The sequence below is a fragment of the Gordionus sp. m RMFG-2023 genome, chromosome 1 (genome assembly GCF_954871325.1).
Source record: "Gordionus sp. m RMFG-2023 chromosome 1, tfGorSpeb1-WG-v2, whole genome shotgun sequence".
NCBI classification, from domain to species: domain Eukaryota; kingdom Metazoa; phylum Nematomorpha; class Gordioida; order Chordodea; family Parachordodidae; genus Gordionus; species Gordionus sp. m RMFG-2023.
Window position 1 is genome coordinate 88,321,588 of NC_088775.1, and position 27,825 is coordinate 88,349,412.

The window sequence follows — 27,825 nt, forward strand, 5'->3', positions numbered from 1 at the left end:
ATATTCAAACATTACTGCATTATTACTATAAAAAGAACATTTGAAATTTTAGATAAACTTTGATTCAAAAATCCTGTTTTAAAAAAAAATAATTTCCGGGATCAAAACCTTTGAAGATTTTTTTTTCATTTTGAATGTTAATTCTCCCATTTTTAAGATTATAGTGAACCCCTGTTATTTGTTAAATAAGTAAGATGTTATAATTGTTTTTATCCTATGCTTAAGTTAAAAAATTTTGATAGTTTGAAACGTAGGATTTGAAAGGGCTTCGGTTCTGGGTTCTAAGCTACTTCCTGTTTCTTAAAATTTGACGCAGTGCCTAGGGTTCGCGGTTCCACTTTAATTTGTTTTTTTTATTTAAACAATTCCTCGCACTTATTTTAATAAATCGGTTTCCGGTTTCTCGTTTCCTCTAATTTAAAAAAAAAGATTTCCAGGCTCCGTTTCTGTTCCTACATTTGTACCTGGTTTTTAATTGAAACCTATATTTACAGTTAGCCCGAATTCAGCTAACTCTGAATTCGGGAGTTAGGTTCTTCCCAAACTCGAACGTTTAGGAGAAGATTATCTAGCAGAGGTCACGTGATTTGACAAATATAAAATATATGTATACAACTTCTAAATTAGGAATTTGACATTTTTTTGGGAAGGGGGAAGGAGCCCAGGCGGTATACGGAATCTGTTTGTATAACTTGAGCCCCCCCCCCCACCTATCTGCGCAATATTTGGCTTTGCCGTGTTACCTATCTTTTTTTTTTGTGTACGAAAAGATTTGCAAACTTTATTATAAAAAAAAACATTTTTTTAAAAAAAAATTATAATAAATTGTGTTTTTTATCCTTATCATATTTTTTTGCGTTTTGGTTTTTTTTTATAATTATGAAAAATACAAAAAAATAATAATAGTTTTTTTTAACAAATTTGAGAGATATTACAGGGGAAAAAAACAAATATAACAATTAGACGTTTTGTATATAATTTGGGATAACGGGATTTTATATATTAAATATGTGTTTTTTAAAAAAATTAAATATAAAACAGTTATGAAAAAAAATAATATATATCTTAGGACAGGAAAAGTTATGAAAAATTTTATATTCCGGTAAAAGGGAGAAACTTGGGCAGCGCCATTTTTTTTTTACTTCTTCTTCTTGCCTTTCTTGCTTCCCTTTTTGCCGCCTTTGCTTCCTTTTTTGCTACCCTTTTTACCGCCCTTTTTGCCACCCTTGCTGCCTTTCTTCCCCTTTTTCCCTTTCTTGCTCTTTTTGCTTCCTCCTTTCTTCCCCTTTTTGTCCTTCTTCTTTTTGTCCTTCTTGGATTTTTTGCTCGCTTTGCTGCCGCCTTTCTCCTTCTTGCCCTTTTTGGCCTTCTTTTCCTTCTTCGCCTTCTTGTCCTTTTTCCCCTCGGCGGCGCTCTCCGCTCCGCTCTCTGCCTCCTCGCTCGTTTCCGCCCCCGTCAAGCTCGTCGCGCTAGTGGCGCTAGCGACGCTGCTCTCGTCCATGGTGTCGTCGGCTTCGCTGAGCGATGTTATTGAAGGGTTGGAGGTTAACGAACTTTGACTTTTGCTACTGGCCACGCTTCCTAAATCGTCCTTCGATAAAAGGCTAGCTAGACTTCCATGATTGCTCCTAGACATAGAGCGCGATACCGAAGGCCTACGATCCATCAACATCGTAACCTTCTTTCCCCTGGGGTCATTGAGAGCCCTTAGCCCTTTCAATGTATCCTTGGAGACTGCCGTATTCAAGAAGGGTCTCAATGAACTTCCTCTCCTTTGACTGCCTCCTGTCTTCAATTCGTAGGCCTCTCTCAATTTGCGCTCTGTCGCCGCCCCGAAGGCCTCGCTCGTCGATTTAAGGTCCATTATGGTAGACTTGAGTTGTCGGAGCGATTCTCTTAGCGTATTTTCGGTACCACTGGATGGTGGGTAAGACATCTGCCCTGGCCCAGAAAACATACCATCCATCCCTGTCGCGTTCATAATTGGGCTGGATCGTCTCATCAAGCCTAGTGTGTGTTGGGTGCATTTAAAAATTCTTTTAAGAAGAAAAAAAATCTAATCAAGGTAGCCTTTTTACGAGACTTTTAAAGCCCTGGAAACTAGTGTTGTATCCAGAAAGATATAATGCGAGCCCCGAAGATTTTGCTCAAAGATGGCACAAAGGCTTGGCCATCTATTAACGAAATCTCGAGACTAAGACAATATTTGCAGAGTTGTTAAAAGATACTTTTTAAATGGATCTAGATACAGATACATCGTCTAAAATAATATCTAGATACCTATATTTTAATCAAAAATCTATCTAGATACAGATACCACATTTTTATATCTATATCAGGATATAGATACTTGTATCTAGATCCTTTAACAACTCTGAATATTTGTATGGCAAAAATATTGAATTAACTTTATAAAATCGGTCTAAAAATCGAGCCGTTTGACAACGGTACTGGAAACTTTAAAAAATATTTCTTACCCTTGTGTTTTACTTTTTTTTTAAAAGCGGCTTTTGAATTCAATTTTTGGTTTTATTTAAACCCGTTCCGATATGAAAAGCAATAATGCATCGGAATAATATTCTGGCCATACCACCTTTTACAATCTTTCGTTATTTTTTAAAATGATCTTTGTTTATTGGTATTCTTAAAATAATTCTCAGCGATCTCTTCAAATATTTACGGAGGGGGGGGGGGTGATGATACTATCGCTTCTTGTTTCTAATACTTTTTGTTTATAATTTTAGATATTGTTAACAAAAAAAATTTCTTCAGTTTGATTATTCCATAAATTAATTATAATAACTCAAAACTAATGACACTATCGTTTCACAAAACCGTTCTTAAAATAATTGGACACGTTGTAAGGGAAAAAAATTGAAATTGCGTTTTATTTTTTGGCTTAGTTTAACCCCCCAAAAAAATTATTTTCTTCTAGCGCAAATCCTATTAGCTACTTAGTCGTATTATTAAGCTTAATATTTTATTTATATAAGCAACAGAAATTATATATATACAACCTTTTTTTTCTAATTTCAGCGACATACATCGGTTTTTTTAAAAAAAAATATCCTTATCAAATATCGAAAAAATATTATTAACCTTGCATTCCCATGGGATCGAAGGGGTATCCTCCTCCACCCCACACGTCTCCGCCTCCCCCCATAGACATGGGGTAAAATTGTTTTGGCGGCGCCGATTGAAATGGCTGGAGTTGCTTCAAAACCCACAAAATGGCATTATTAAATAAAAGATAAAATGTGTTATCAGAATTATTTTCAAACTTGAGTATTAAAAAGGAAACGAATTGGTGCATAAAAAAACGTATAGGGTAAGATTAGTTACATTATATGGGTTAGGTGCTCCAGCTCCTCCCATCCATAGAGACGGCCCACTGGGGGCGGGAAACCCGTATCCGCCTCCGCCAAAATCGCCTCGCGGTCCTCCGGCCATGCCGTAATAATTCTGGGCAAATTTTAGTGGGTTATTGCCGTCATTGCTCAAACCTCCTTGCTGAAAACTGGGGTAGCCTAGCGCGTTCTGCAAATTTTGCAAGTTAGGCCCGCTCATGCCGCTCAGAGATTTCGGGCGCATTTCCTGTCCGCAGTTGAAACAATTCCTCGGGGGTTCGGGCCCGGCCGAATCCTGCACCGGCGTAATATTCCCGCAGTACACGCATTTCGTCGAGAGTCTCGGGCTGTAAGAACTCCCGCCGAAATTTAACGGTGGCGCGCTATTATAATACGATGTTGTCATCATTTTTACCGCCTTTTTTTAAATTTATTTATTTTTAATAAATGTTGTGTGTGTGGGAATAATTGAGATCTTACTGGATATTTAATTTATAACAAATAGCATTAAAATAAATGGCGAAACATTAAAGATTATTTTTTTCGTTTAAAAATAAAATCAAATAAAAATGGAAATAAAATTTCGATGATTGTTGATTTTTCTCATTTTTTTCGAGAAAATATTGTTTCGAGATTTACGTAGAAGCTTTCGTTCGCTTTTTTTTTTCGTAAGTGCTAGAAGAAGAAAAAGAAATGTAAACGTCATCATCTTTTAAGAATATGTTATAATACGCGCGATCTATGTTACCTTGCGCGACGATTTAGTGAGAGATACGCGCGTGAAACTTACTTTATTTATTTATTTATTACCTACTAACATCATTTCCCTTCCTCTTCTATCCAACTCTTTAATTAACCGTCAACGCGGTGTCGTTTTCCTTTTACTTTCCTCTTTATAAAAAAGAAAGAAAAGCGTGAAGGCTCAAGGGAACCCCCTACAAATAATTTGTAAGACAAGGAGGGTAAACGTGATAACGTTTTGCCCTTCTCTAGGTTACGGAAACGCACTTAAAGATTTTGCTCCAAGATAGATATCTATTAACGAAATATCTAGGCTAAGGCAATATTTTTCTGGCGAAAATTTTGAGTTAGCCGTTATTAAAAATCGGCTCAAACTGGAGCGATTTTGCATCGCCAATATCAATCATTAAGACTGTTCTGGTTATAATTAATTTTGATATTGAATGCTGTTTAGCCTCTGTAAACTGGAACACCCTAATTTTGGTTTGTCTTTGGTATTTGCTGGCATTTAGTATTGTGGCAAACTCATTATTTTATCTAGAGAAATATTATGCAAGCCTAAAGAATTTGCTCTAATCTATCAGGCAACAAAGACAACATTTTTCTTGCGGGAATATTGAATTAGCCGTTATTCAAAAATGAGTTCAAATTGAGCCGTTTGACAAACACTACTTGAATGAATAAATTTAAACAAAAATAAGAAGAAATTGAGGAGAAATTCTCTTAAGACTTAATTTAAATTTCTTAATATAATTCATTTACAAGGCTTTTGTCCTAGACATCAAAAAATATTTAAATCGCAAAACTTTCGGAACTGTTATTGAAAAATAAATAGATAAGCTATTTCAAATATAAAAAATAAAAACATGTCCTAAACATAATTCTACGATTTTTTTTTTACAACACAAAAAAAAATAATAATAGAAAATCGAACTTTAAAAGTTTCCAAAAATATAAGAAAATATAAAGATTTTTTTAAAAAAAAATTCGCTATATGTTTTTTAATATCTAAAATTTGATCAGCATTCTACGCGGATGGATCCGCGTTCAGTTCGGTATGACTCGGACGGATATTTTCTCGGTCCCATTTCCGGTTCGGACCTTAATTTTAAAATCTGAAAAAATTATAATCAAGAATAACCACGAAATCGTTTATTATCCCTATAGTTTTTTTTTCCTGATTTCGTTGAATGTTCACTTTTTCAAACATATCCAATAAATGGGGAGGGGGGGGGAGCGGGGAGACTTAATTACCCTGCATTCACGATTTGGCGTGAATTCGCGGCACATGTATACAAAAACTATGAAATCAAGGATTCGTCTATTTTGGATCCTCGAAAAAAAAATATATGTATTCTTGGATTTGTTTTACTCTAAGATAGGGTCCGAACCTGATAGTATTAGCATTAGATATTACTATTATTATTATAATGCTTTAAAAAAATATCTTTGATGTAGAAATATTTCCATTTTTTTGTAATTATTCTAATGTATATTTTTATAAGAGAGATATAGATATCGAAAATAAGATTAACTCCAATTTGTCATTCTAATATATATATTTTTGACGTATTAAAAGGGATCCACTATTTTCCGTTAATTCCGTCGCCGAGATGGACGTTATACACGCTAACAAGAAGGAAGTGCCTCGCATATTTCGGGTGAGTTGAATGCGATTTATATTGCCCTTTTTTTCCTTCATTCATTATCAAAAAATGAGTAATGAATAATGTATAAGCGTCTAACGTTATCGATTATCCCCGTGTTTTTTGTAATTAAAATATTAGATAATCCTGCTAAATACTACAAATTGTTGTTGCCGAGTGACGTTTGTAGCTTAGTCACTATACAAACGTTTATCGAGGAACCATATTGGTCCCAACCTGAGATTGAATCTAGGGACCAATAATGCCCCATTTTTATTTTAACCCTAACTCGCATCTTATTAGCCTTTCTCTTTCAAATCTTAGCGGCCCGCTCGAGTAGGTTGGTTTTAGAAAAAAAAATCGGCCCTACTAAAAATGTCATGCTTTGAGTCACATACGGCACTCAAATCAATGATTTTTTTTTGTATATACAAGATTAATTTACGACGTTATCTAATATTTTTTAAAAAAAATCAATAATTGTTCAAAGTCTTGTATCCATTAATCCTCAAGTGAGTAACCCCCAATATACAATTTGTTATTAATCCGCTTACCATATACGAAGAAAGAAAGAACGAAAAAGAAAGAAAGAAAGAAATTTTATCTTCTAACTTTACTTCTTACTCATCCAATCACACCATTAGTCCTGGCTGGACCTAAGTATGGAGAGTCCGGGTGGGTCCTGCAAACCGGTATCTCCCTCGTATTCTCTAAGAAATGTGCCCAATTTTTTTTTAACCATAAAACCAACTAATTATTTATAACGAATAAGATTACCACATCTTCCTTCCTCCCCAACAACTCGCGGATGTATAACGACTCCAATAATTTCTATTTTCTGACCTCTTCAGAGATCGAAAAGCAAAGATGGCTATTCAGGTTAAATCAAATGCGGGACGCTTGTTGTTTGACGTCATCGTACAAATCTAATCAAGTATATTTATATACCCTTGAACGCCAATCATCTTTCGTCCTAAAATTATAAGTTCCAAAATGGCTAGCGTTAATATTAAAGTGGCGTCTTGTGATGATTTATATTTGTTATTATTTGAAACTAGCATTACTTTTTTTTTGATATCTTAAAACATTTTAACGCCAATCATTTGACAAAAAATTAGGTTCAGTTTTGACTAACCAAATAAAATTATTACAAACAGCTGATATCGGTGCATGTATGGTTAATAGATACCCTTATTTGAAAATAAAGATTTGATACGTTTGGGGACCCTCCCAATTTATTTTCCGTTTATTCAGCTCTCTAAGAGATGATATATGCCGGATTAGAAAATTCACCATATAATTATTAGGTTCCGATTTGAAAAACCAATAACTCAACTAGGAGAGGAGGAATGTTTCGAGATATGGATTAGTTAAGGAATAATTGAAATTCAAATACGAAACGGATAAAAAATGATTCGTTATTCCGTTCTTTCGAACGAATTGAAACATTAATACAACTCGGTTAACGAATACCATATTCGATTCATTCAAAAGAATCGAAAAATTTGGTTTTCGTTTTTTGAAATAGCCCTCAATTAGGATCATTAAATAAAATATAATTCCCTTGTCCTAACAAAAAAATAACTACGTTCTCTTATCAACCACCTCCTTATCTAGAGATTTTTTTTACAATTAGTATCAAAATATACTAGAATTTAAAAAGTATTTAAAACTTAAATGCAAATCTACTTATTAGTATTGGCCGAGGATATTCTTTCATAACATATTATGATTTCTTACTTTAAAAAATGGAAAAAAAAAGTATCTTATATATTTATTTATATTTTTATTTTTTTAAAAAAAAGGTTTTTAAAGTCCGGGGCATGTTGGAGAATTTTCACTTGGGGCAACTAAAGAATGCTCTGTGTTCCGAAATTATAAGTAAATAAAAGTATTTACACGAATTCTATAGAACAATACCAAATTATAATTTAGCAAAACGCATTTATAAAAAAAATGATTTAAACCTACTCCACTAAATCTCACGATCATTATTTTATTTTCTCTCTATTTTTAGACGAAGATAGCTTAGTTATAGGCACGGAAGAAGGGATGTATTATCTGATCCCGAGGCTCAACCATATCAAAAAGATCGGAAAATCTAAGAGGATCACCAAAATTCAGTACCTCCCTTCCGAACAGCTGCTGATCGTCATGGCAGGTTATATATATATAAATGTATATAGGTTACTTTACCGGTTCCCGTTCTAAATCGCTAAAACAAAAATCACCTAAAAATTGGGAATCATTTAACTAGAAATGTTTACTTACCTATCACCTGTTAATATTAATTTCAAATTTACCTTTTAAAATTTTTTCCTAGTAAATATTTGAGTGAGATTCCCAAATTTTTTTTAGCGATTTAAGAACCTATCCAACTTTACCGGCCACTTACTAAATAAGTTTAAGAATAAATATGAGCCAGTTGCGCCTATACCATCGATACCGACCAGATGCTAATAGTTTCGGACCAATAGTTTTTCCGATATAAACATTATGTTCTCTCGATATATTAATTTTTTTTAATATTTGCTTTTATCTACATGTTATCACTATTTTCTCTTTATTTATGAAAAATAAATTATAAAAAGAACATTTATATTTTTTTAAATGACGCACCCGCAAGTGACACGTGATGCCTAAATCGCGCGAAAATTTAAATGGCGATTTTTTACATTTTTTTGCATTCATCGCTTGAAAAGTACTTTGGGGTGCCATTTTTTTTATAGGATCCCACCACTTATAAGTAAATTTCAAAAATGGAGGATTTCATTTTTAAAAAAAATAATTCCGTGGGATGTCGAAGGTATAGAATTTATAAAATATTTAAGGCATTATTTAGTAAACCGAACGCATCACATCGATATCATACATTCATTTATAAAATCAGTTGCTGATCCTCCACAGATTCACAGATGTGCTAAATAATATTGATAATAAAGCATTATATATTTTTCCTTGGATCGATGTCGCACCTATCATATGGACTTGGTGTTAGATATTCAATCGTTACTTATATATTTTACCTTGGATGGATGTCGCACCAATCATATGGACAAGGTGTTAGATATTCAATCGTTACAGATTATATAATTATAAAGAATTTTTAAGATAATTAACAAAATCTTTGATCAAGTCCACCTTTTTTCAAAAATTCCTGCTTAAACATTTTCTAAATTTATGAAAAAATATTTACCGCAGGCAAAAGCAAACAGATTCATTTGCTGCCCGTTCACGCCTTAGATAACAGTAAGACGGAAACGACGGAATGGATAAAAATTTCCCAAACCAAAAACTGCCTCAATTTCACCGCGGGTCCCATATCACTATACGCCGAAGACGTCGCTAGAAGTTATAACCCCAATCAAAGCCTCAATAATCATTACACCTGCGATAAAACTAGCGCGGACCAAGGTTTTGTGAATCATTTTTTATATTTATCGATATTTAAGATTTATGGTCACGTGATTTTAACCAAGAAGGATCTCTCTCGGCTTATGCTGGATTCATAGTGGGATCCAATCCAACACGATTTAACAGCTGAATTTTAAAATCTTTTAAATTAGATCAATTAATTGAAAATTAGTAATAATATATAAAAATTGATCTCATAAACCGATTTTTAAAAAAAATTGATCAGCTGTTAAATCGTGTCTGATCAGATTCAACTATGAATCCACCCTTATATTCCATAGCATACTATCAGCAAAAATTGTTTCTAAATTGACATAAGTGATTGTCAAAAAACCTAGATCGTGACATAAGAATCGGTTTCGGCAATGACATGATCAAGAATTCCCGAGCCAAATGTTTGAAGATTCGAAGACCGACTAGTTATGTAGAGGGCCCTACTAAGAATTTTTGGCGGGGGGAGGATCAGCAGTCCAGTCTAATATTTCATATATCATTCCTGTCTGTCATTTTTATTACCTTGGCACCTTTTTTGAATTCCGAACTCAGTCTGAATCTTTTTAACTAATAAATGGACCAAAATAATTTATTATTTAAAATGGCGTCATTTAGGCAAGGCGGCTAGGATTGGTCTATATAGAATAGCCCTGTTTGGACTTTATAATAATATTTACCGGTGTTTTGGTCATTTACCACCAGTGAGTTCTGAGCGAACCCAACCATAAATTGATTTCTCGAGCCTTTGTAATTTTCTTCTACCAGCTTAAAATCGTTTTTACTCTAAATTAGGATCTTAATTTTAATTTTATGACCAATTATTGAAACACTTGACTTCTTTTTTTTCCTTGAGGAGTTATTAAATGGTTATAGTTAACTGTGTACCCTTTATACATAACATGTTGCGGCAAAATTTAGAGTACAAATGATTCAGGGCGTATATAAAGAGCGTAATTTATATAGCTAACCTAGCATTAAAATTTAAATATACGAATATCCTATTCTATAACTTTCGAAGATGATGACCCTCTCCCTAAACCCACGAAGATCTTTGTGCTGTGCGTGCTTTTCCCTTTCTCCAACACTGCGTTTCCTACCGACAACACTCATTTACCGCACCTAATTAACCCTAAAAACTTCGATCATCCTTACACACCTGCCCCACAAAAAAATGGGCTGAATGAACCACCCTTGACCCCCGTAGCGTTGCTGTTCGGGCTCGTGAGGACCAAGTTATGCCGGTTCGTTAAATTGGGTCAATTTAAATGCTCGCCGAATGTATCGTTAGAAAATCATAGTCCGGGAGATGGGGATAGCTGTATTAGCAACCGTAACTACACACCGGAAATTAAAACATCTTTTAACAACGTAAACTTGCGGCAGCTGATCAAATTTTTTCCGGATCCCTCCTTTTCGAATCAAACGGCCCTGGGGAACGAACGTAAAATGCAGTACAGTAAAAGTTTGCCAAGTAACGTTCAACTCAGTACAACCGACTTGGATTATTGTTCGCCCAAAAATTTCCTTTTCCGCGTCGCTAACAAGGGCGATAAAAATACGCTCAAGGTTTCGATTTGATCTATATATATATATACATTTTTATTCAAAGATTTTGACAATTCTACTCTAAATTTTTAAATCGAGGAAAAGAGGAGATAATGACTCTCCATATTATAGATAAAAGAGTTATTAAAAGATCGTTTTTAAATGGATCTAAATACAGTTACATCGTCTAAAACGTTACCTGGATACAGATCTAATTGTGAAAAATTTATTAAATGAGAGCTAAAAAATTTATTGACTCGATATCACATTTATCAAAATATAACTAAAATAAGTGATTTTTTTAGATTTTAATATAATAATACAATATTTAGATCATTATTAATCAATAAAAGCGTATCAAATTCTCCGAATCGCTCGATATACTGGATCACAAGTATGTCACCTTCGCCGGAACCGTGATCGATAGTAGCGAAATATCTCTCAGAAGCGAGAATCAACAACAAACCGCTTTATCGAAGCTAAACGAAAGCGGGAACAACAAATTTGCGCTTTTATTCGATTTGGCTTCCGTTTTGGGGCAGCTCTTCTCCCCCACAACCTATCGGGTGGATGCCATACCTAATCATAGTACGAAAAATTTATTCTCGTGATTATATAATTCATTTTTATAGCTAGTAGTAATGGCATCGGCGTAAATAAACGTTCAATTGAAATAAATATTAATCCTTTTTTTTATCTCCACAAATAAAAAATTTTATGAACAATTGTCGAAATTCAAAAAAATATATATTCCTTCCCCCCTCCCCCCCCCCCCCCGAAGCTTTCTTGATATTCCCATCGTCTTCCGATCAACAACGCTCCCCTAGCGACAAAATGGTGTCGAGCGAATTCCGTGGGGACATAAAAATGATTTTGCCGGTCCCGGCAGTCGCGAGGGGTCAACATGGCGAAGAAGAGACGCCTCAAACGCGCCAAGAATACTTGGTCGTGTTTACAGGTTTTTTTTATATCTTTTATTTCAAAACAAAAATGGCTAATTAAATCTTCTTCATACGTGATTGAGGAAGGACGTTTGTTCGAAATTTCGGTATGTTGTTACGTCAAAGAGATAATATAATGTTAATGTATTTCAAGCGATGTCTATTAGGGGGTGTACTTATATATTTTTTAATATAGCATCTGCAAGATGATTCCTATAGTTTAAGACCTATCATCTCCCGATATCGCTTAATTATTGCCCCACCCCCGATCCTATCATAAATCAAACTGACAGATTATGAAAATTATTAATGATTATCGGAGACCTACAGACACGGGTACACCGACCGGATTTTAATTTTTTTTTAAATATACCCGGGCCTGGCCGTATATTTTATAAAATGTTCGGGCCTGGAATATAAAACCCGGTCCATTTTAACCTGATATCATTGCCCGATGTCTTATTAAATTCTTTTTTATTTACTATATATATATATATATTGATTTAGTTTTTATTCTATCCCCTATAAACGAATGGTACATATTGGGTATAGGCCGATTACTTTCCATTTTAACCGAAATTGGCTGATACCTATTTGGTATCCCTATAGGTTAAATGAGCGCGTCACTGCTACCAGCATTTTCCCCATAATGTTTATTTTTTTTTAAAAAAATGGAATCGGCTAATTTAAGGTTATCAGCGGATATCAATAAAATCGAATTTCCTGAGAAAACTTTAGCAAAAACGGATCATTAAGATTTTTTTTGTAAAATTCATATAATCAACTAATTAGGGTAAAAACTTCCGACGATTAGCGGCGTATTTATATTAAAATATGATATAAATATAATCATTTTACAGTAATTTTTGTATACTTCGAAACGAATTCGCCGCTAAACTTTAAATGCAGATTAAGTCATGATTCGCGTTCCCTCTTTTATTAGGATTATTTCTTATTCTTGAAAATGAGATCTTAACAAAAAAAAACGCGTTTAAATTATGTTTTATTTCCTTCTTGGACAAAGAGATTATTTTATATTATCGAACAGATTGTGCCACGTACGTCAACGCAGGGGGCATGAAATCACGTGACTCCGATTTGATTTATCCTTCTTTGCCTATTTCTTTCGGTAAACTTTTTTTTAAAAATCATTCACTGGTCTTGGTCAGAATAATTCAAAACATTTTTTCTAACAAAATATTTAAACACGCGAAATCTTAGACGCATTTTAGAACGAATTCGCGGCTATGCATCGCGATTTGCGATTTTTCTTATATTTTTTTTTTATTACGCCTCTCCTCCCATTTTATATTTTGTCATACATTTATAAGCTCGCTCCGACGATTTCGAATATCTTTTAGCGTTATGCGAAAATCACGTGAACATATTTCGCGTTTCTTCTTGCTTTTGGCTACAAACCATAAATATAAAAAAAGTTCGTTTTTTTCCTCGATCCATTTTCGATTATCTTCTATTAAATAATATATAATTTTTTTTATTTAATATCAATTTTAATACCATATGAATTATGGTTAATTTACTTTAATATCGATAATTCAATTTGGTATAATTGTATGTTAATATCATTTTTTTGGATCAAATCCGGGGACGTGAACCTTTTCGATGAAATAAACCCGGGTTCAGAGATTTAAAATTTTTAAAAAGGGTTCAGGGTTTGAAATGCATATAGAAATAGATATTAATAAAATGATACCATTTGTTTATTTTTTTATTCTACTCCATTATAGATAGAATTTTACTCGCAAATAATCAAAAAAATTTATTTATATTTTAATTTTAAACGTTTCAATCAATTCAACACTTATAACATCTTACAAAATATCCTCTATAAAACATTCACTTCAAATCTAATTTTATTGAGTATCTTGAAAAAATTGTCTTGTGTCATAATATTACAAAATATCCTCTATAAAACATTCACTTCAAATCTAATTTTATTGAGTATCTTGAAAAAATTGTCTTGTTTGTATGTTTTTGTCATAATATTTTATATTTTTAAAAATTGATATAAAAACCAAGATAAGCAACTAATTTCTATTATATTAAATTATCATTCATTAATAAAATCTTACCTACAAGATGGAAAGATTTAAAAAATGCGAAGAAAATGAAAAATAATTACACTAATAAAAAATTATTTTAAGAAATTTTTATTATTATTTTTGGTACCCTTAACCTTCCGCTTTTAAAAGGGGTTCGGTTCAGCAAAAACATGAGGGTTCGGGTTTGCATCCCTGATCAAATCATTGTTATTGAATTGATTTGTTTTTTTTTTCAAAACTATTTACATGAACGTTTTACCAATTACTGTTATTTTTAGGCAAAATCTTTGAATATAACCGGGACTGTGATAATGAGCAATTACGAAGATCCGCCATGTTTCGGCATTATGACGTTCTCTAATAATGGTAAATATAAAATTTGAATTTATTAAACTTTTTTTTTAATATAATGTATTTAACGATGAAACCTCCAAAAAATATATTGATGAACACTTTAAGATGGCGAACTTGTTATCTCTATTTTGCAAAAATATCATTTTAAAAAAATGGCGCACCCATATTGGCAACCTTTCTTAATTTTATCAAAACGTATCACATTATCTAAATTTGTTTCACTGTAGTATATCAAAGACCTACAGGCCCAAACCAAAGCCTAAGCCCCCCATTATTATTTTTTTATTCTATAAACAAGCAATTATAAACTCCTGAACCAGGCCGAATATTTTAAAACTTAACTGGAAGGATATTTCACATTCATTCACTTCTCCTAATCGCAATATAACTTCAAACCACATCCTTTTAATTTGTTTCTTTATATACTTTGTTTGTTTCTAGGTAAATAAATTGATTATTAATTTCGAGACTAATGATATAATTTTTTATTTTACTATTTTTAGTCCAATCATTTACATACAACATTATGCAAAATAAAAATAACATTTCGCCAAAAAAAAGGACACCTTTGGTATTTAAAAATGCGAAATAATCTCCATTTTGGAAGAAAAAAAGAAGCTATATTGATATTAATTTGATTTCATATTAGCTATAATCAAAAACGAAACCGTTAAAATGGCGAATTCGTTATATTTTTCTATTTTTTTATATATCCCGGGTCAGGGCCGAAATATTTAATTTTTTTTATATGATATATAGAGAGTTTTTTAAATACACATGATTAATTTCATTGATTTTTTTAAAAAAAAATTTTATCCGCCGTATTAACGCAAGGTATTAGCGATGAAACATTCAGAGTCAACGCGGAATCGTCGCGTAAATCGGACAAGCTTCATTCTAGCAAATACGTCAAAAATCATAACGCCAGTAAAATGATGGATTTTAAGGCTAGGAATAAAGTCAAATTGCTATTTAAGAGAAATCAAAATAATTTTCAAAATGGCGCCAACGGCGTTATATCCTCGTGTAATGGCGACGAGGGAGGCCTGGTCTGTAAAAAGCTGTCGAAACTTATATCGGAACCCACCAACTTCACGCACGTACATCATATGGGCCCTGGAGAGGGCATTAAGTTGCAAAATATGCTGGATCTACAAAAAAAAGTATTTTTTGTTTCTTCAAATAAAATAGGAAAATAAAAATTAGAAGTTTTTGAAAATTTACAAAAAAAATTTGATATTTTTGTTCTTAAAGTTTATTTTCAAAAATTATTTTTTTTTAAGGCCAGTTCGCCTTCCCTCGAGAAGTTAAATAATTTCAGTCCGTACGAACCCATTATTCCTCCAAATTCCAATTTTTCTATCATGAGCGATCAAAGCGCGGGGAAAATGATGGCTCTTAACGGCTCTAGCGGGAAGATCAAGGTGGGAAAGCTTCTAGGTGATTCGGAGAGTAACAGCTATTCCTCGACTTCGTCTACCAATAACGGCAATATAGAATCTCCCATTCTAAATAAAAATGGCGCGAACACCATAACATCGTCTAAATCGTCTTTCAGTAATAACGAGGACTCTCAGCACTCTTACAAAGCAAAAAGGCCTACATCTAAATTCTACTTTGACGAATAAATATACGGGGAAATCCCTATTTTCATTGGTCAAGGGAGGTCCAATCCCTTATATTGCACAAATAAAAAGGCTAGTATCAAAGCCTCTATTTTTTATTGTTCATAGAAAGACCCAAATATCCCATATTACACAAAAAAAATGCCTTTATATTTTTTATATGAAACATTTAATTTATTAAAAATACAAAACAAAAAATTAATTAATTTGTAAAAGTGCAATTTCTCTAAAAAAATATTTATATCGCGTAATATTAGATTACATTTTTTTTAAATGTCTGTTTTTTAAGGAAAATATTGAGTATTATAAAAACGCATTTTAATGAAAATCAATAATTATATATTTTTATATCTCCGATTAACAATGACAATTTTAAATAGTTGTAAGTCTATTTCTTATTAGATCTTATTTTATTTTTTTGATTTTCATTCTCGCGCCAATTCCTCCTACTTTGGCAGAATCTAAACTATTTTATTATTTTTTAAATCAGATGTCGTCCCGAAATAAATTTGTGCTCACGTCTTAAATTTTTTTAAAACTTTTATATTGTTTGTTTTCTTGGTGATTATTTTTATTTTTTTAAGTCAGTTCAAATTTATCACTTTTCTTATTTAAAATAAGTATCGCATAGTACCGTTACCTCATATGAAAGAAGACTGTGCCGTTACTAATGGCGTTACTTTCTTCCACATGTTTCCCAGCACTTTATATTGTTTTTTGTTTACTGTTGGTATTTCTTTTATTTTTCGATACTCCTAGTGTAGTTGGGTAATTATTTTTGCCTTATTTAGATTTTTTTTACCAAAAAAATATGACCTCAGTGTTTTATTTTCTTTAAAAGAAAACAACTCAAATTTGAAAAGGAACTAATAAAAATTAAAACGCCTCATTATTAACGGATTTTTTCTTCAGCATATGCCTGAAGATCTAGCCTAAATTTAGCCATTAGCCAACTATACTTGTTAGTACTTTACTAAGTTGCCAACACAACCACCTTCATGCGCTCCTACAGCATTATAGATAAACTATTTATAAAAAAATACCTTGTAAACATTCGAGTAAAATAGAATTCCGCGTTTACTCATGAAACTCAAAATATTAAGTATGGTTCATAATTTAAAAGAAAAAAAATAAACCCTTTAAAACGAAAATGCCGAGATCTCGGAATAATGTTTGAAACGCTCTAGCCTAATTATTTAATTGTTAAGAAAAAAAAATTTTTAACTACAAATTAATCAGAGCTTTTATATTATTCGCAAAGTCTTTATATTCCAGAAATCCTACATTTATTTAGATCCTCTTCATTTTCCCTTTTGAAAAATTTCATAGAGATTTTGGAAACTTATAAAATCTTTCCTATATAAAAATTTTAAATTTAAATCTAACCACGTTGAACTTTGGGAGATGGGGGGAGGGCGGCATCGACTTAATATCCCTATATAACCTATCCCCTTCCTTTTTCCTATTTAACAAATCATTCACTAATATCTAATTTCGTATCTCCCAACTATAACTTACTAGATCAAGTTCTCACAATGTGGCAAAACATCTCTCCTGATACATCCTTTCAGACAATAGTGTTTCACTAATAATATTAAAAACTTCTACAAATAAATCTTTTTCCTTATCTTTAGATATTCAAAACGAAGATAAAATCGGTGGCCACGAATGGCTGGAAGCCTTGCTGAGCAAAAATCTGATGAATATCTTAACCAATCAACAACTAAGAGTGACTTTAGGATATAGATTCTGATAGACCTAGTTCAGTCCCATCATTGCATGAACTGCAACCTCCTAGTAAATGACCAAGGAATACATGGCGTCATTTCCATTAGAAATTAAGGTCGTCATTAACGACACTTCGATAAACTATATTAAGCCTTCTTTTAAAAATGACTCGCATACAAATATTCTAGTACCTTACAGCCTCTCAATAGACGAGTGTCTAAGATCTGACGGCCTGGCCATGGGCAAATCCCTTATTTGAGATTATTATATGTTTCTCATCCTCTCCGCCAATATAAATAGCAACTTGCTTACACAAGTAAAGAGACTACAAAAAATAGACAAATACAAAACCTCTGCAAATTTGTATTCTCCCCAATAGAAACTTCTACTAACGGACAGTATCAACAGTTTTTTTTAAAAAACCCAACTCACATAATTAAATTACAAATACCTAAACCTAGAGATTTCCTATTCCTTCGACAGAACATACAAATAAATATTTTTAAATTTCGCTATTCTTCCTTTTTAGAAACCCAACTTCTCTTAAAATAATTTTCGGTTCGAATTTTTTTTTATATAGCTTCATAAATTCAGAATATGTTTAATTTACCCAGGTTAATAAAAAAAATACTGAGGATAAAATTAACTTAATAGTTCTAAATTAGTATAATCTTAATTTAAGTGAGCGAATATTTAAATAATAATAATTTAATTTGTGAATTCTTCAAGGCACCACATTGGCTTAGCTTTGGCAGCCACTGTTCCTCTCGACTTCTGCGCATTTTTACTCGGGTTTCCATTTTTGTGATTAATTTTTGCTCTCTTTTACCGGCTGAGATCCAAGTTTCTTTTTAGCTCCAACGGAAGCAAAGCCTAAGAGTATCTCAAGCACATGATGCATTGGAAATATAAAGCTGAGATAATTGCACTTTATTATGTTTAGGAAAATTTATTAAAGCTTTAATTAAAAGTTTCATTGTAACTATTGTTTTGGAAATAGGTCTTTATACTAATAAAATCACTGTATTGATAATTAATGTCTTACATAAAGTTCGTTGATCAAATAAATTAAGTTCTAAAAGATCTTGAATATGTAAAGGTTCATTTAGACCTCTTCTAGTGTAACCTTTCAATTATTTAAGGGTTGCTAATTTATTTTATATAAATATATCAAGGACTTACAAGGCAGTGGCAAAACCTTTAATTGGGCTCAGATTTCAATTTTCCACAAGCCTCTCCATAGATTTTTAAAAAAATTGGTCACTTTTTCTATTTTTAGACCTTGCCCTTATTTTTAAAATATTAGCCATGATATACGATGTCACTGGATTTAAAATAAGTGGATTTATATTGGAGGCTAAATTATGTTTGGCACATCGCTAATATCTTGTTAAGATAGCTTAATTACATATAGTAAATTATTTTCTGAATTAAGGATATATTTGGATTCCTCAACTTGAGATTGAGGATCTTCTCAATTCGGCCCAGGCAGATAATTGTTTACAATTATACCGAAAATATTTCTTTTTTTTCAATCCCGATCAACCTTCTGATCTTGCTAATTTCGGATCGGATTTATATCTACTATTTTTTTCGAAACTTTAACGGGCGAAATCAATTTTGGTGACAAAGACATAGATAAAGTTCTAGAAATTCTGGATGAAGCTAAGAAATACAAGCTAATCAACTTGTTGACAAATGATTAAGAGTTGAATAGATTATCATCTTCAATTCATCCAAAAAAAGATAGGGAAAAACTCATCTCTACGTAAATATTATACTCATATGTAATATTTCCTAATAAATTAAACTTCCTTCTTCTTTTTTTTTGTTTATTAAAATGAATTTATAAAAGATTATTTGATTCGAATGAATCGGACACACTAAATAGTCTGATTCGTAAACTAGTATGCATATTATATTTAAAAAAATTATATCTATGATGCTTTAAACAGTGTTAATGGAGGATCAAGCAGCTTTCCCTAAATGGCGAGGCCATAAGTGTAATAAAAAATTCATTCTATCATTATAAATTTAATTACTACCATAACCATTCCGAATTTTTATTTTTACTATGTATGACATTTCATATACCATGATACCTACTAGCTCTGCAAGGACCAATCCGAATTCGGGTTGGTCGGATTCTAATTAACGTTTTCTCGAATTGATGACTTAGGACCTTGACAAAATTTTATTTTATTTTTTTAGTATTCCTAATGTTTTTCCGGTAGGGCTTATAATTTTACTACCTAAAAAAATGTTTGTTAGCGTCAACGTGTTATATTTTCAACCTTAAATCATTTTTTAAACGCGTTTTTAAAAATTTAAAAATCTGATTTTACCGGAAATGTATGTGCCATCATGTTTGAAATACATACCCTAAGATCTTCAGACTTTTCCATAAATTTTTAAATTTTTCCATATATTTTTTTACATAAATTATAAATGATTTTAAATAAATGAGGTGTATAAAATATTTTTCACCTCATATTATAATAGAATTTCTAAACGTGTCTGGTTTTTAAATAAAATCCTTAGAACCGACTAAACTTAGTTTCCTATGCCATATTAAATTTTATTCGATATTTCATTTGTAATATCTTTTTAATAAATATATAATCATAAAAATGATTGTATGTAACTATGTTATAAAGGGAGTTTGTGGCCTAAATGGCCATATTTTAAATCTGACTACCATCCTTTAACATTTTATCTATTGGACCTATTTCTCTCAAAATTTGAAAATATGTATATTTATGATATATATCTTTCTTATCTAAGTTTATTTATTGAACAGTAAAATCCTATTTAAAACAATATTTTTTAAATAAACTGTTTAGTAATTTAAATTAATGATATTTTATATAAATATTATTCTTTAGGCATATTAGAAATATTCACAGAAAAAAAATTAGTTTACAAGTTTTATTTAATATTACCTATAATAGATAATAGAGATTTTTTTCAGTATTAAGTAGTGTTGTTAAACTGCTCGATTTGAGCCGATTATACCGCTCAAAGACCTTCATGGGCAGGGCCGGGTATGGGCCTGATATCATTTTTTCTAGCGGGTCTGGGCCGGGCCTGGGTTTAAAAATTTTTTTTTTAAATTATTATTTTTAAATTTAAATTATTTAAAACAGTTGCTAATTTAATGAGATATTGCTTCTTTTTTCTTCAAATAATATTAAATTTCAGTATTATAAACAAAATGATTGCCTAAATATATTAAAATATTGTTAAAAAAAAATTTTGTATATGGGCTTGAGCAGGGCTTGGGAAATTTTTGTGAAGCCTATTATGGGCTTGGGCCGGGCTTGGGAATTTTTTTAACATTAAATATGGGCCGGGCTGGGATTAGGCCAAAAAATTTTTTTACTGTGGACCTGGCCCGGTTATGGTCAAAAAATTAAGGTCCATGAACAGGGTTGCAATTTTTAAATTATGGGGGATATTTGGTATTATGCGAGAGAAATATAAAAATTGCGGTAGAAATATAAAAATTGCTAAAAAAAATTTTTTGCAGGCCTTCGGACGGGATTTTGAATTGACTTAATTATCCGCCTATTATTTTTTATAATTATTTTATATAAATACAAAGTCGGTAACTATTTTTCAAAATAAAGTAACATCTTGATTAATTAAAATATCTTAATTTAAAAAAAAACCAACAATCTTTTTTAAATATAAAAGAATGTAAAAGATAAAATTTTATTAAAAAAAACGATTTTAATTTTATAATTAAAAAAATATTTTATGCGAATGTTCCGCAAAACGACCGCAATTGGAAATCTAGCGCTGTGTATAACATTATAGGGATAGGCGCTTAATTATCACGAATCACGTTTAAATACATAATAAGGTACTCCAAAAATAAGAAAATACAGATGCAACTACAGTTGCGGCAATTGTAATCACTTATCTTGTAGTACAACATTCACAGAAAAACTTATCATCACAATGTTGGTAGAATCTTTTTCCCATAATATTTAACGACTCTAATATAAATGAAAACTATACTTGTAGAACAAAATGAGCAAGGCTATCATCAATATCTTAGGAGCTAAATCCAGGAGGTCATTTCTTGACGATTTGAAAGATGGGCCTACATATAATTCTAACAGATGCATCTAATAAGGGAAATATTAAAATATCTCCCTTGATCCTACGCTATTTCAACAAAATTAAGGTCGTTTCAATAAAACTATTAAATTTTTTCCCCTCAAATAGTGAAAAATTCAAATACATAGCTATGGTAAATATAGCAGATTCGAGATTATCAATAAATTGCATGTCAGCTTTCTGATCTGATAATGCCTCAGTGAATTTGGTAAAAACAGAGTGTATTTACAGAAATGAGTCAGCACAATGTTAGTTGCGATATGTTCCTAATACCCGCCATCGATAGAATTTTAAAATTTTATAAACCTTTAAAAAATATTTTTTAAATAAGATTATAAAAGCTGTCCTAACATTTTGAAATTTTTTTTTAATAATGAATGACAGAGGTATATTTAGGAATGATTTCACATGTAGGAAATTTACTACATGCTGTTAATGCGTAGCTGCAATCAGAAGAATCTTAATAAGGATTCACAAAATTATGCTGAAGATGTGTTCATCTTTACAGTTAATAATTGACAATCAATTTTATAGCGCCATTGCTAAAACTTAATTATATTTTATTTGAGATTTAAATAATAGAACTAATGTTTACCGTCATTATTGAGATATTTATGAAATTCCTGGCATGACATATTATATAATTGTTTAACCATTAGCTCGGCCTCTAATGTTGTTAAAGCAATCCGATTTCTCTCCTTTATCCAGGCAGTCCTTGTCAGGCTAAAAATGCGCTCGGATGAGGCATTAGAATGAGGCAAGGAGAAGACATACTCGCATATTTTTTCCAAGCATGGGGATTTATCGTTCAAAAAAATTCTACCCATTTCTCCTCTGCTTTTAGACCATCTAACTTTAAGTATTTTGGCGAATCATAAAAAATGGAGAGAATTACAATCTCCTCAAATAAGACATCAATGTCTTTCGGTATTTTTAATATATTTATGAAATTATAAAAACCATCAATTGATAGTTTCTGTTCCAAGGTCATAATATTTATACATTTGTAAATGGTTATTAAAATCAAATTTTGATTGTAAATATTCTAAAATTGTCTTAATAAAAATATCTGCTATTTAAAAATGTATTAATTAGGGTATTATTTGAACATTTTATTATAATATTTTTAGCAATAACGCCATTAAATTTAATTAATTTTTAACTGTAAGATGAACAGAGCTGTAGCATGATTTTGTGAATTTTTTTTAATAATGAATATTCTGATTGCAACTGAATATTAACTGCATGAAGTAGATTTCCTACATGTGAAACGAATCCCAAATATGCTTTTGCCATTTCATACTCGAAAAAATTTTTCAAAATTTTAGGACAGCTTTTAAAATCTCTATTTAAGAAGTTTTTTAAGTTTGTAAAATTTTAAAATTCTATCGAGGGCAGGTATTAATGACAACCACCTGATAGGTATATATTGCAACAACTCACTCCATCCCAAGTCAGACCACTTCACCAACTCTTTTAATTCATTAACTCTTTTAGTTTGATGAACTAAATTCGTTAAAACATTTCATCGCAATTATTTCGACATCCACAGATAGTACATTCATTGCCTTCTTGCAAGAATTATGTAGTATATATAGCCAATTGGTATTAATTCATTATTATGCTGCCTCAATTCGGTAACTTTGGTTTTTGCCAAAATTTACAGAAAGCTGACATGCAAATTATTGATAACCCTGAATCAGCTATATTTACCATTATATGGCTAGCAACATTGTTGGATTTTTGACTATCCGAGTAAAAATTTTTAACAGTTTTATTGAAATGTTCTTATTCTTGTTGAAATAGCGAAGGGGGATATGTTTTAATATTTCCCTTATTAGATGCATCTGTTAGAATTGCATATGGATGCCATCTTTCAAATCGTCTAGAATAGACCTCTAGGTACTAAAACACTTGTGATAGCCTTGCTCATTTTTGTTCTGCCACAAGTAAGGTTTGCACTTATATTGGAGTCGTTAAATATCACGATAAAAAGATTCGACCCACATTGTGATGATATAGCTCTGTGAATGTTGAACTACATGATAGATGTATACGATTTCCGCAAATGTAGTTGCATCTTTATTATTTATTATCTTTGAGAATATTTTTGTATTGCAATCGATAGATATACTCTTTTGTGCTGACTTATATGAATGAAAGATTTATTATTGGATAAAAATAAAACAGGATAGAAAGAAATTTATAAACTAGACATGTTTTTTGAATAAATATTTAAAATTTAATTTAAAAATATAATAATCAATTAATGTCTCTCAAAGTTATTATTTATATATTAAAAACGTTAAATTACTAAAATAAGAAAATTGTGGGAGAAATTAAAAAATTGCGGTAGATTTCTTTTTTGCGGTAGTTTTGCGGAAGAGAGATGTCTGCCTGTAAACTAAAAAATTGCGGGAGTCTCCCGCTGATGGGGGGGACATGGCAACCCTGTCCATGAAGGTCTTTGATACCGCTAACTCAATATTTTATCTAAAAAACAAAGGTTTGGACATCTATTAACGAAATCTCATTTAGTAATATTTTTATGGCTAAAATCCTGAGTTAGCCGTTTTTAAAAATCGGCTCAAATCAAACTATTTAAGAACACTAGTATTCATTTAATGTTATAAAAGAGATCATCCTTTTCCAAATGGCAGGCGTGTTGTTCAGAGTGTTGTTAAACGGCTCGTTATGAGCCGATTTTTTAAAACGGCTAACTCAATATTTTATCCAGAAAAATATTACGCAAACCTGAAGATTTTGCTCATAGAAGGAACAAAGGTTTAGATTAGACATATATTATCAAAATGAAAAATCGGCTCAAAACGAGCCACATTAGTCAGAGGTTACAGAAGAGTTAAACTGTTCCAAACCCTTTGTCGAAAGAGTATCAGTTAACGTAAAAGGTTCGCCATATAAGTGGTGATATTAAAACATTATATTTTTAAAAAATTTGGCATTTGTTTTTTTTAATATATCGACTTTGATATACATTTATCCCCCCCCCCTCCCCCATTTCTAAGAATTTTGGGTTATTTTTTCCTTGAAGATTATACTTCCCTATGTGTATTTTAAAGTAGGGTGTTAGCCAATATGTTACCATTGGAGTTTTTTTTTTGGGGGGGGGGGGGGGTAGGAGTACATATATTACTTATTATGCTCGCAAAATGTTTATTTAATTGATCTACAATAACATCAAGGCTTGAGTAATAAATTAATTTTAATTTTGGATCAAGATAGGGGCTCTTTTATATAGCCCAGATCGCACCCCTTGTTACGTCACTCTTCTTAATCTATTTGTATTCATGAATATATTAGCTTATATAATTTTTCATCTTTATATTTTTTTCCTGGTATCTTTATTTTATTAAAATATTTGTAATAAAACTTGTAAAAAAATATCTAATTTAGAATATACTAAGTTTAAAAAAAAACGCGAACACAATGGTTAATTGTGTTCGCAAAAAAAGAAATAATTTATATTTAATAATTTGAATTTTTTACATAATATAAAAAAAGGTTTCATGTTTAAGAGTTTTTTTATTTGCTAGATTCAGTAGTAATATTTAAGCATATATTAGTCCAATAATTTCTAAAATCTCTTTTATTTGCCCTAATAATTATTATTCAGATTTTGGTTTTGAGGGTTCTATTAAAAATATTATAAATTGTCATTTCTTCTTCATCATTATTATTGCACCACCCCATCATGTTATGGCAATTTTAATGTTTGATAATTATCACCTTATTTCTCTTAGTTTTGTAGAAATAAAATGATTACCTTTAATTCCTTTTATTAACATTTTAGCCTTTCTATATATTCAGGGTTGGGCAGTTTCGCGGATATTTGTATCTAAGATACAAGATTTTTAAATTTTGGAAAGTATCTTGTATCCAGTATCTAAGATACATATTATTTAAAAGTATATGTATCTTAACCAACTTTGTATTCAAAAAGATACAGATACTTTAAAAAAATTTATATTGGTTAATTTAAATAGTATTAAAATTTAAAATGATATTGTTTTAAGATTTAAATGAAAATTTTAATCAAAATTTAGATATTTTAAGATAATTTTTGATATATGACGTTGGTCGTCATATAGCAATTTGCTAACAATTAGAACTACCATATTTGAATCGTTTTATATCTGTCTATTTTAAAATTATGGAAGAAGAAAATAGAATAATATGTTTATCTTCGTCTTCAGATGATTCTTCAACCGAAAATTATAACAATAAATTTAAATAAGCATACTTAATGGCAAATTTTTTGAAGTACTTCAAGGTGATCATAATAAAGAAATTCATCGTGACTTTGGAATTGACGAAAAAGTTATAGCAACTGTTACAGATAACGGCTCTAACTTTAAGAAAGCTTTCAAGGAGTTTGGATATTCTATGGAAGCTGTAGAGAATGACTTTGACATCAATGATGATGAATGTATAGAATTCGAAATCATTGAAAGTATTATTTAATACTTCTTTAAAATTTATTATGATATTGTAAATATTGTAAAAAATTTTATTTAAATAAAATTATTTATTTGTTTATTTAAGGGTCTAAAGAAGCCTCAATAACATTGCCACAACACATTCGTTGTTTGTGCCATACGATATAATTGCCACAACAGATGTCGAGAGAGCTATTAAGGATTCTCCTAACATTTCTAAAATTCATCATCCTGCAATAGCTAAATGTACTAAGCTATGGAATGCAAATAATAGGCCTAAAACTGCAGAACTTATCAAAGCAGTTTTAGGAAAACAATTAGTTACACCTTGTTGCACTAGATGGAATAGTTTGTATGATAGTCTTCATAGTTTATTAAAATTTAAAGGCGAACTTCCTAAATTATGTCAAAAATTAGAATTTCCTAAATTAAGAGATATTGAAATTCAATATCTAGAAAAATATTGCAATATGATGGCCCCATTGGCTATAGCGATTGACAAAATACAGAGTGAAATCAACTGCTATTATGGAGAATCAGCTCCAATTTTAAATGTCGTTAAAAAAAATTACAAATTTAATTCAAACCAAGCTACAATTTTGCAAACCATTAGCTGTTGCCATAGAAAATTATTTAAATAAAAGATTTAAAAATATATATGATTTTGATAACAATGTTAAAAGTGCATTTTTGGCAACTATTTCTCATCCCTATTTTAAAAATCGTTGGATTGATGGTGAAAAAGAAAAAAATACCTTCAGGATTTGTTATTACATGAAGTTTTAATTGTTTTTAAAAATAATATTGAAATTAATACTTCAACAAAATCTTCAATTGATGAAGATGATGATTACTTTTGCCTTAAAAGTACTACATCCAATTCTAATAATTAAATAAATGATATTGAAATAGAGGTACTAAATTATATGAAAGATGACATGCGGAGTATAAATATGTTAAATAGTTTTAAATATATAAAAGAAATATTTATTAAATATAACACAATATTACCCTCCTCAGCCCCCGTTGAAAGATTATTTAGCTTTGTTAATATGGTTGATAGACCAAATCGTCAAAGATTGAACGATAAATCATATGAAAAATTAATAATATTAAAAAATAATGCTGATTTATTATTATTTACTAATTATATAATTATTAAATGGAATATCGCATTATCTTTTATAATAAATTTGTTATTTTCTACAATTTATTTTTTTATAAATTTATATTATAGATAAGAAATAAAGCTTTATACATTTGGATTTTGACTATTTAAAGTTTTTTAAAAAAGTATCTTGTATCTTAGATACTTTTTTTTAAAAAAATACAAGTATCTTGTATCTTATTAAAATTTTTCTAAAGTATCTAGTATCTTGTATCTTAAATACAAAATTTTATAAAGTATCTGTATCTGAATACAATTTTCTGAAAATTTGCCCAACCCTGTATATATTTTATTCAATAAAACTATAGTCAATTAATAAACATGTCCAGCACACCCAAATCATTGTAATTGGGAATAGGTTTGCTTATTTTTAAATAAAAAATTGGGAATTTTGAATCATTATTTTAATTATATATTTTTTATATAGACTTGATATTTGCTCAATAATGTTTTTGGCTCAGTTTGAAATTTATTTTAAGATGGGCATCCTAAATTAAGCATCATGCACACCTTAAATATAATAAAAATTGTATTGGTATTTAGATACTCTAAGGATACATCATTAACATATTATATTAATTGTTATGTACTCCGTCCAATATATGTATATTATGAAACATTTTTTTTAGAAATATAAAGATGCTGGACCCATTTAGGGTGGACATGTTATATTTGCT

General features: G+C 30.7%; 2 protein-coding genes across 2 annotated transcripts in view; one reads left to right on the forward strand and one right to left on the reverse strand.

The window, feature by feature from the left end:
* Positions 1-15,928, forward strand: part of LOC135922636 (serine/threonine-protein kinase Genghis Khan-like) — a 54,336-nt gene extending 38,408 nt beyond the window's left edge. Inside the window, exons 22-34 of the mRNA XM_065457056.1 lie at positions 5,668-5,749; positions 6,507-6,668; positions 7,540-7,615; positions 7,752-7,895; positions 8,936-9,148; positions 10,161-10,708; positions 11,041-11,275; positions 11,469-11,645; positions 12,677-12,757; positions 12,960-13,063; positions 13,970-14,057; positions 14,880-15,208; positions 15,329-15,928. Of these exons, the coding sequence (XP_065313128.1) occupies positions 5,668-5,749; positions 6,507-6,668; positions 7,540-7,615; positions 7,752-7,895; positions 8,936-9,148; positions 10,161-10,708; positions 11,041-11,275; positions 11,469-11,645; positions 12,677-12,757; positions 12,960-13,063; positions 13,970-14,057; positions 14,880-15,208; positions 15,329-15,673 (2,584 nt within the window). The 3' untranslated portion in view covers positions 15,674-15,928. The remainder of the gene's footprint in view (positions 1-5,667; positions 5,750-6,506; positions 6,669-7,539; positions 7,616-7,751; positions 7,896-8,935; positions 9,149-10,160; positions 10,709-11,040; positions 11,276-11,468; positions 11,646-12,676; positions 12,758-12,959; positions 13,064-13,969; positions 14,058-14,879; positions 15,209-15,328) is intronic.
* LOC135932053 (cylicin-2-like) lies at positions 1,019-3,791 on the reverse strand. The gene is made up of 3 exons (XM_065469396.1): positions 3,343-3,791; positions 3,100-3,214; positions 1,019-2,007 (listed from the first exon to the last, which is right to left on the reverse strand). Exons 1-3 carry the CDS (start codon positions 3,754-3,756, stop codon positions 1,139-1,141), a joined length of 1,398 nt encoding a protein of 465 aa, XP_065325468.1. The 5' UTR covers positions 3,757-3,791; the 3' UTR covers positions 1,019-1,138.
* Positions 15,929-27,825: the final 11,897 nt, after the last annotated feature.

Bases quoted from the DNA above. Each gene is read 5' to 3' on its own strand.
- LOC135932053 (XM_065469396.1), bottom strand. From the start codon at position 3,756: ATGATGACAACATCGTATTATAATAGCGCGCCACCGTTAAATTTCGGC. The intron at 3,215-3,342 runs GTAACTAATCTT...TGGGTTTTGAAG, and splicing joins GAGCACCTAACCCATATAAT to CAACTCCAGCCATTTCAATC. The intron at 2,008-3,099 runs GTTAATAATATT...AACACACACTAG, and splicing joins CGATCCCATGGGAATGCAAG to GCTTGATGAGACGATCCAGC.